Here is a 10,083-nt window from a genome sequence, read left to right as displayed (position 1 = left end):
GTCGAGCGGCAACATTAAACCCTTGTCGTCATCAACGGCCGAACGGTGATCTTAAACACTTGTCGTCATCAGCGGTCGAGCGGCGACCTTAAACCCTTGTCGTCATCAGCGGTCGAGCGACGACCTTAAACCCTTGTCGTCTTCAGCGATTGAACGGAGACCTTAAACTCTTATCGTCATCAGCGGTCGAGCAGCGACCTTAAACCCTTGTCTCCAACAGTGGTCGAGCGGCGACCTTAAATCCTAACCTACGCTAAACCGTCAAACAAAACGGATTGATCGGCCAAGTAGGTAAACCGTTGCTGATCGAAAGCCAACACGAGGCCACATGAGTCTACGCGATGCTCGAAAAGCGAGTTACAGAATTAAAATACAAGAAAATAAAGGCTATTCAGATGGGCAAAGCATTCATTGAAACTCCAAAAATATTTAGAGGCAACACTCTCAACTGACTCACTCCAGATATTCTAATGCATCGTTAGGCAACGACACATTCAACTGGTCTCGACTGATGACTTTGCTTGATAGAGCAATAGGGAGATAGCCACCTTCCCGGAGTTAGCCGAACGCCCCTTCGATCGCCAGGTCGAACAGATCTATCGACGACCTTGTCATTAAAAGCATCCGAGTGAATGTAGGCTTGTTTCATAAGCTCAAACCTACTAACTCAACTCCCTGATAAGTCTCTAGGGCCGCTTGGGAGGCCACCAACTCTTCCTTCAATTTGGTCAGCTCCTCATCTTTGACGTCGAGCTGGGCCTTTGCTGCAGTCTACTCAGCTAGTCGTCCATCCCGCTCAGCCTGCAGTGTGGTCTTAGCGTCTTTTAGATTTTCGACCAACACCTTGAACTCCTTGTTTTTAATCTCCAAGTCCTTGATGGCCTAGAGCTTCTTGGTGTTAGCCAAACTCAGCTTCGTCTCAGAAGAGCTAACCTGTTACTCTAGTTGAGCCAGTTGGGTGGCCTGCTCAGAGTTTTTCTTTTTCTCGGCCTTCAGCTGCTTAGAGCTTGTACCCAGATTGACTCTTAATTGAGCCAGTCCGGTGTTCAGTTGTTCCAACTACGCTTGGGAAGCCGCTACCTGGCCGCTCGGAGTGCGCAACTTTTTAACTTCTTCCTCCAAAAAGGCGAGCCGTTGGCACATGACTAAGCTCTCCACCCAGTACTGCAAGAAAGCGAAGACATTTATTAAGAGTCGAGCGACGACAATAATAAATACAAAGTACTTACCCAGTAGACATCTGGGTATGACTATCAGAGAGTGCCCAAGGGGCATGACCGCCGCATGAGCACGAGCGTCAGCCCAAATTTGTGCAACTGGCCCCCGGATGATTATTTAACGCTCCAGAGCTTGGGACTTAGTGCTTGCAGTGTCGCACCACTCATCCGTGGGCAGGTGGATGACTGTAGTTATGTGGCGCTGGCCACTTGGAACAACTGGGGCCGAGGTTGCCCTACCAGTTGACTGGGACATTTGCGCCGACCGAATGAAAGATTTCTGAATCTTCGGAGGTATAAAGAACACGGACGACGCAATGATTGGCCCTTAGGGTAGCCCGGATAAGGATGGCGTGCGATCGGATGAAGGTGAAGTATGTGTGGCAGCCATCGCTTGCTCGGGCATTGGCATGGAGGTTGCGCCCCGCTCGGATGTAGGACGCAGACTGGTCCTGGATGGAGTCTGTGAAGCCGACGCAGTAGAGCAGGCTGTCATCTCCGCTCGACGTCTCTTTCGACTTATTAATGGCTCCCGAGAAGAGGCCGATTCTGAGCCCTCGCCTACTGTAATTACTAGAGGATGCTCAGGTGGAGGACTCACTACAATAGTTGCCTCATCGCCAATCATATGGTTGGCCGCTCCACTTCCTTGGGCTGCGACCTCTGCGCTCTCCCCGAGCGGGTCTTCTTGTGAGCCGATTGGTGGTAGACCACGACTCTCCAACTCGGTTACGATCGTCACATTGATCTTAGTGTCCGCAAGCTTGGCTTTGTCGGCTAGACGAGCACACAACATGACTTTGGCTGCGAAAGAAAGGAAGAAATCAGTTAGATTAAAAAATGAAGCCAAGAAAGAGTGTACCTAGGCTGCACGAGAGCCTTGTGTGGATTGGGCTCAGATCGAACACGTATAGGACACTCTCCAGCAGGAACCTGCGTATATGATACTTCTGACCGGTCAAACAGGAAGATGCGTGAAGGTAGTCTGAGCGGCTCTTGTATTTCTTGAGCTCTGGAGAATTCAACACCTTATTTGCCATCTGGTTGGGAAGTCCGACCGCTCAGGAAAGCAAACAAAAAAGTAATATTCGTTTCAATGTTTATTAGAGGATGACATCTTATCAAAGAAAATAAGGCCCACTCGGGCTTGGAAGAGAAAAGTCTCCAGCTCGGATAACTTGGGATAGTAGAAATAATGGAAGAACTGAGGAGTAAGGGGAATGTCATGCAGGGGGAATAGAACAAAGACCCCGCACAGCAGCTAAAAGGATTTCGACACTAATTGATGTAAGAAAATATGAAAATATTTACAAACTGCCAAGAAAAAAGGGTGGATCGGGAACCGCAGATCAATGGTAAATTGATCTCGGAAGAAACAAACGAAGCTCGGAGGTGGCCCGTTCGGGCGATCAAAAGCTGAAGGAAGGCCAATTTGATAACCAGAGGGAATTTCAAAAACATCTCTTAAACTCTCAGTATCGTCTGCATCAAACCTGGACTCAATGGATGTATACCAAAGTCCGGGGACGGAGGCAGTAGGCTAGGAAGAGCTTGCCATCAGAACAGTGGCAGGAAATCAATGAGTTTGATTGAAAGAAACAAAAAATTTCATGAACACTGGACAGATTCGATGGAGGGAAGGTGAAGGCTTACTGGGAAGGTTGCTAGGATTGTCGGAGAAGACACAGGAGGCGGTGGCACTGATGCTCCTTCGCGAAGATGAAACCACAACGAAGAAGAAAACGCCAAGTGCAGAAAACGGCAAAGCAAGCACGCTTATAAGCCCTTCGGCTGATCAATCTCAACCGTCCGATCTAACTTCACAAAAATCTAGATGATTTGATCGTTGATTTTGAAATGGCGCACGTCTCGGGACAGGCGAATATCCGCCTATCACATCAAGCATGCGGCGGTAGTAGTCGACATGTGGCATTCGGTCATCGGACGCATTTAATGAGCTTAATTACAAAAGGTATAATCATCAAGGATTTGCATGGTCTTCAAGATATTTGGATGACATCAGCCTACTCCGCGCTCACTCGAGGAAAAGAATTTTTTCAAGTGTTCGTACTCATCTTCCCGATCGATGCAAGGAATGAGCCACAGGATTAAATCTTGCATCGACATAGTGAAGCCGAGCAACACCAGCTATCGGTCCGATCCATGATTGCAAATCGGGCATAGTCCGATCGGACAATGGAGCGTTCGGGCCGAGCAGACCTCAAATTCACTAAAAACACATTTTGTTCAGTCAGTCGGACTTGCAGTCTCCTTCAACTAGACTTAAAGGGGAGGCTTGTGATGTGACAATAAGAAGAGCCTACTTGCGCAAGTCAATTGCTACGTTTAAGGAAAGTCAAAGAGGTCAACGCATAAGGGTAAGCAAGGTACAATCAGTGTGGGTGCCTCAGCCGATCGGAGGGATCATTGTCCGGTCGGCCCGACAATCTGGCCAGATGAGACTCTAATTATTTGACCCGCTAGGAGCTCGCGCCTAACAGGCTAGTAATACGAGCCGATCGGGTCGTCCAACCGGCTTTGGATGTGGAATTGGTAATACAGGCCGATCGGGTCGCCCGACCGGCTCTGGGTACGACGTTAGCATTATACTCATAACGGACCGCCCGTCCGGTGCACAGAGTAACACTACACAGGAGGGAAAAACAATTAATAAGGGGAAGAGAAAGTAAAGGAGAACACGACAACTATTAAATATGTAGAAGACAAGACGAAGATACCTTCTGTTTGTTATTAAACCACATTATTAAATAGAGGAAGACGAAAGGTCACCCAGAAAGGTATAAAAGGGTCTACAAGTATGAGGAATAGGTAAGAAAAATATTTCTGAGTTCTACGATTCTCTACTTTCTTGTTCTCTTCCCCTGTTTTAACTTGAGCGTTGGAGGACTAACGCCAGAGACCCCTTCCTTGGTCTTGGTTTTATTTTGCAAGATCATCGAAGTCTTCTTCCTATCAATGACCACCCTATTTTCGACTTTCCAACTTCCTTCGTTCGGATAGATCTAGAACAATAATTTAACTAAATTACTCATAAGAACAACAAATACATCTCATTTCAAATGAGGATTAAGGGGGTGTTTCGTTGATGGGTTTAGAAATGAGAGAATGGAATGATAATAAAAGATAGTGTTTGGATTGTGGGTTTGGGAATAACATTTTGGGAATGATTACTAGATTTATGGGAATCAACCAAACCCATATAACTTGATGGGTTTCATTTCCATTCCTATTCTTATTCCACTCTACTATCAAACTCATATTCATAATTATTTTCATCATTTAATCAAACGCCCATAAGAATATCCAAATCAATTATTCTATTTAAAAATTTTACTTTAAATTTGAAATAAAATCTACATTTTGAATAGTCAAACATATATGGATACTTCAACAGAGTTGCGCTGCATTAATGCGTAAACAATGCTGCATTGGTATGTACAAACTCGATTTGACTAGTACTAACATTAGTACGTAACCCAAGGACTGGGCTAACATGGAAACAACACGCTACGAACAAACTATCTACGTGGATAACAGCTCGCAAATAATTAAGAGTCGTCTAATAAAAATTATTCAAAAATTATTAATCTAATAGCCCAATTATATAGCGAGTCATTTTGATTAAAATAAGCTTGCCGACTATTTCCCGTTGAATTTAATTAATAAGAAAATAGGAATATAGAATATACGGTCGCATTTTATTTAGGGTAAAATAAAAACGACGCCTGAATTATTGGAATTATTAAGAGATTTTTTTTAAAATGAGAATAATATTTTACTATATTTTTATATTAATTTTTTTTCTGATTAATGGTACTCTTTTTTATACATTTCGAGTTTTTATACTATAACCATATTCTAGCACTATTCATAACAGCGAATCCATCCATAATTAATACTATATATTAAAATAAATTATTTTTTAAATTTAAATGGATCAAAAAAATTATATATAAAATAATTACATAAATTTTAAATAAATTGTCAAAGAGTTTTTTATATAAAATATTTAATATATAATATTTTTGATAAGTTGAAGCTATTTATTTTTAACAAAGTCTACGGATTACTAATTAGCCCTAATTAGAAATAAGAATATTTTTAATTCAACTTTAACAAAAATCGTCTCATTAATTTTTTAAAAGGAGCGTCTTTAATAATTAGAAGTTTTTTTTAATATATATTTGCCTTTTTATTTATGGTCAAATAGATATATAGCAAAAACAATTGGATCGCACCGACCTGTCGAAGGACAACGACATCACTCTGTTCCACCGTTGGACTCGTCGGAAATCTCGCAACCGCGTTGAGGAAGCTCCCTGAAATGGCCATGCCCATCTCACTCACCCTTCCTCTTATATTATATCACCCCCTGCGGTTCTCCCGCAGCGCACACTAAATTGAATGAGAACAGAGCACGAACAGAGGTTTTGTGATCAGCAATCATGGGCGTTTCCAAGGTTCTCGCTGACCTCCGGCCTCGCCGTGCCTCCAGCGTCGATCCTCCGATGAGACCCGTGGTCGGAATCCTCGCTTTCGAAGCCGCAGCTGCCATGTCGCGCCTCGTCTCCTTACATCGCTCTCTCGACGACAACGAGGTCCGCCGCCTGCGCGCCGGCATGCGGTCTGCCGGCGTCGGCTACCTGACCTCCAAAGACCAGACCTTTCTTCTCCGTCTCGCTTGCGGGGAGGTGATCTCCGAGCTAGACATGGCCGCCGCCACCGTTTCCCGCCTTGGCCCCAAGTGCTGCGACCCCTTGCTCCACTGCTTCGACCGGATATACGCCGACCTCAAGGCCGGATCCGGCAGTGTTAAGGTGTTCCTCCGCGAGTCCCGTTCCGCCGCCGACATCGATCGCCTCAGCCTCGGCTCGACCGCGAAGCGGGTGGAGAAGCGGGTCAAGAAGATGGAGAGGTACGTGGCGGCGACGTCGACTCTCTACGCGGAGATGGAGGTGCTCAGTCAGCTGGAGGCGTCGAAGAAGCGGATTGAGCTGCAGCAGCAGCATTGGCGTCGGCATAGTGGTCCAATTCCGGTGCCAAAGCCGCCTGGCGTACCTCCGCCGTCTGGCGTGCCTCCGCCACCAAATCCGATCCATTTGGAGCTCCGTGCGCAGCGCCACGCGATCCGTCGGCTCAAGGAAGAATCTTTGTGGAACAAGACCTACGACAAGGCAGTGGAGCTCATGGTCCGCGCCGTCGTCACCGTCTTCGCAAGGATTTGCCACGTCTTCGGCCCCTGCGTCCTCGGGTTGCCTCCCAGCCGCCACCAAATCCATCAATTCAACCTCAGTCACCCCGGAAAGCACACCTCCGGGCCGTTAGATCGGCAGGTTGTGCCGAAGCACGTGCCATCGCTGAGGAACTCAGCTCCGATATTGAGTGTGGCATCCAATGACGCGCTCAAATTGACGCCCTTCGAACGTTTGAGCAAATTGCTGAAAGAAGCCCCGCCCAACACCGTCGGCGGATCAGGGCTGGCCTTGCGGCACGCCAACTTAATATTGGCGGCGGAGAGGTTGTATCAAGAACGACAACAAATGTCGCCGGAGGTGGAAGAACAGGAGGTGGATAAGAATGCAGCGGCGGCGGCGAGAGAGGAATTGTTCCAGATGATGCCGTCCGGGATGCGGGCGGCGGTGACGGCCAAGCTGAGGGAGTGCTGGCGGAGGGAGGGCCGGAAGTCGTCGGGGGACGCGTCGATGGCGGAGGGGTGGAAGGAGGCGGTGGCGGCGATCCTGGTCTGGCTGGGTCCGGTGGCACACGACACGGTGCGTTGGCAGGAGGAACGCAACATGGAGAGGGAGAGGCGATTCTACACCCGACCGCGAGTGCTGCTGCTGCAGACGCTGCACTTCGCCGACGTGGAGAAGACGGAGGCGGCCATCGTCGAGGTGCTCGTCGGGTTGAGTTGCATGTCATGGTATATATGAGGAACGTGGATGGGCGTAGATCAATCAAAGTTTAGGGTAGAAATCAAACAATACACTATAGAGAACTTTGTACTCGGATTAAAGAACAACATACATTCAATTTCTTTTCTTTTCTTTTCTTTTTCTTTTTGTTTTCCTTCAGGAATTTACATCTACTATGTTATAGTCTATGAACCATTGAATATTCTTGTTTATATGTCTATTTATGTTTATATTTTTTAATTTGTTTGGATTCTTTGATGTGTGGAGGATGAAGAAGGCTTCCATATAGCTACATATTTTCACTAGAAGAAAAAGCCACGATGTCTTTTGTTCTTGTTGGTAGTTGGTAGTTGGTGAAGATGGACACTGAATGAGATGATGTACACGCTAACTGCAATAAGACCTTAAACGGAAGGAGTCTCCAACTGTGAAGAGCTTACCACATCACAGAGAATGAATGAAGAAGAAAACTTCGGTAGATGAACCAGGGAGGAGTCTCCAATATAGTCATTCTGACGCTCAAGTTAGTAAGAAAGCTGAGTGAGGGTAATCGAAGAACATTGATAAAGAATAATGAAGAACAATCGGAAAAACTTGCGTGTGAGGAAGGGACCCCTTTATATATAGTGTTGTTTCTCTTAACACATAAAACAAGGCATATTACTATAATAAGGCCAACCATACTGTCATACTACCCAAATTACACAACCAGTTTCTACGTACAGTTGGTGGAAACGTCCACTGTACTAGTTGTGCAGAGAATATTCCAGTGATTCCTTGACAATGATCGTTATACGTAGTGTTAAAAGACCTATCAAGTTGATGGGCCGAACAAGTTGATGGGCTATTATCTCGTATCGGTGGGCCTTTTGGAGCTTTTAGGCCTTGATGGACTCTGATCATGTTCCTACAGCGCCCTAACCTTTCATGTTATCCGATTGGACCTCACTCCTAATCAAGTCCGATTAGATAAAAGGGACTGGATACTAGCACGATTTAGATGACTTTCAACAACTCAATCTATCCGGTGGTTGCCATCTACTCAGCTAGAAAGTTCGGTCGAACCTAGAGGACCATATATCCGATAGGACATGGAGTTCAGTTGGACCTGAGGAGAGAGATCTAGCCCATCGGACCCCTAGGTCAACCATTGATAAGCATCTGCTCGAATCTATACAGGGAAACCTTTCCTTAGCTCATAGGAAGGCCTCGAGGGTGAGACCACACATGGCTATTCGAGTAGTCTTTGTCCAACCAAGGATCAAGGGATTATCCCCTTACCTCTTCTCTCTTCTTGAGGAGTTAGATTAATCCTTCTGATCAGTCTTATGGGCTGTCTCAAGCTCTAAGTTGACCCCTTCTGGACTTTGACTATCACATCAGCTAATACTTTTAACTTCAGTACCCACTTTGGGGGTCCCACCCTACCCACCGTATCATAAGTTTTCCCTTCAAATCTAGTTGAAGAAGACTGCAAGTCTGACTGACTAAACAGCTGTGTGCTAACACTTTCTCGCAACCTTCGATCGACTATGTTAGGATCCTTCGTACGGCTAGAGAGGGGGTGTGAATAGCCGACCCCAAATCGCTCGCGTTTCTTCCTACACTTCGTTAGCGCAGCGGAAAAATAAACTAGAAACGAAAGGAAGAATATCAAACCTTAACACAGCGATGTACGAGGTTCGGAGATGATACTCCTACTCCTCGGCGTGTCCGTAAGGTGGACGAGCCTTGTCAATCCGTCGGTGGATGAATCCCCGGAAACCCGGCTAAAATATACTCCTTCTGGGTGGAGAAACCTCGCCACAAAAACTTGCAACAGCAAGCAAAGAGTACACGAGATACAACAAGAAATACAAGACAATATGAATACAACAACACTAGCTTGCCTTCTCGTTGTCGACTGAAGTCCCAGATGAAGCAACAACTTCACGGACGGATGCCAACAAGCAACTCAGCAGCAGCTGATCCAGTCGTGGAATGAAGCTCACGCGAAGCTTGCGAAGAAGAGCTCAACAAAGCTCAAGCACCAGAACAGCAGCTCTGTCGCAGAGAAGTAGTGGAAGAAGAAGGAGTGCAGCAGCAGCCCTCGACCCCTTTATACCTGCGAAGAAGACAGCGAAGAAACTAGCCGTTGCGTCGCAACGGCTAGAACCCTGATCGGTCTGTGGACCGATCAGGCCCTGCGCTGATCGGTCCCCAGACCGATCAGTCAGTGCATCGCGTACTCTGATCGGTCTGTGGACCGATCAGGCCACAGCTGGATCGGTCCACAGACCGATCCCAACTCTCGGCTCCCTTTCGCGACATCGTCTCCTGATCGGTCGCCACGACCGATCAGGGAAGCTCCTGATCGGTCCACAGACCGATCAGGCGTCTTTCTCGCGGCTACTGATCACCTTCTGATCGGTCTGCAGACCGATCAGATAACTAGTGACTTGGTTTTTGCCCAAGCCAAGTCCCAAGCCTTCCAAACCAACATTCGGTCAACCTCGACCTGTTGGTACTTCATTCCTAGCATCTGGTCACTCCCTTGACCTGCTAGAATTCCCACCAAGTGTCCGGTCAATTCCTTTGACCCACTTGGACTTTCCTCTTCGTGCCAAGTATCCGGTCACTCCTATGACCTACTTGGACTTCCCATCACCAGATGTCCGATCACCCTTGATCCATCTGGATTTTTCCCTTGCCCGGCTTCACTCACCAGGACTTTCCATACTGCCTAACATCCCAGTTAGGACTTTCTCACTGCCTTTTCCAAACCAGATGTCCGATCACCCTTGATCCATCTAGATTTTTCCCTTGCCCGGATTCACTCACCAGGACTTTCCACACTGCCTAACATCCCAGTTTGGACTTTCCCACTGCCTGGCTTCACTCACCAGGACTTTCCAACTGCCTAACATCCCAGTTAGGACTTTCCCTCGTGC

At 46.8% G+C, this 10,083-nt stretch overlaps 1 protein-coding gene across 1 annotated transcript; it reads left to right on the top strand.

Annotated features, from left to right (window-relative positions):
* The first annotated feature begins 5,683 nt into the window (after positions 1-5,683).
* Positions 5,684-7,171, top strand: LOC122042972 (protein PSK SIMULATOR 3-like). Its single transcript, XM_042603389.1, has one exon. The coding sequence runs from the start codon at positions 5,684-5,686 to the stop codon at positions 7,169-7,171; it is 1,488 nt and encodes a 495-aa protein (XP_042459323.1).
* Positions 7,172-10,083: the final 2,912 nt, after the last annotated feature.

This window comes from Zingiber officinale, chromosome 1B, assembly GCF_018446385.1.
Source record: "Zingiber officinale cultivar Zhangliang chromosome 1B, Zo_v1.1, whole genome shotgun sequence".
In the NCBI taxonomy this organism is placed as follows: Eukaryota; Viridiplantae; Streptophyta; class Magnoliopsida; order Zingiberales; family Zingiberaceae; genus Zingiber; species Zingiber officinale.
Note: the sequence above shows the minus strand (reverse complement) of the source record. Positions and strands in the feature narration are given on the sequence as shown.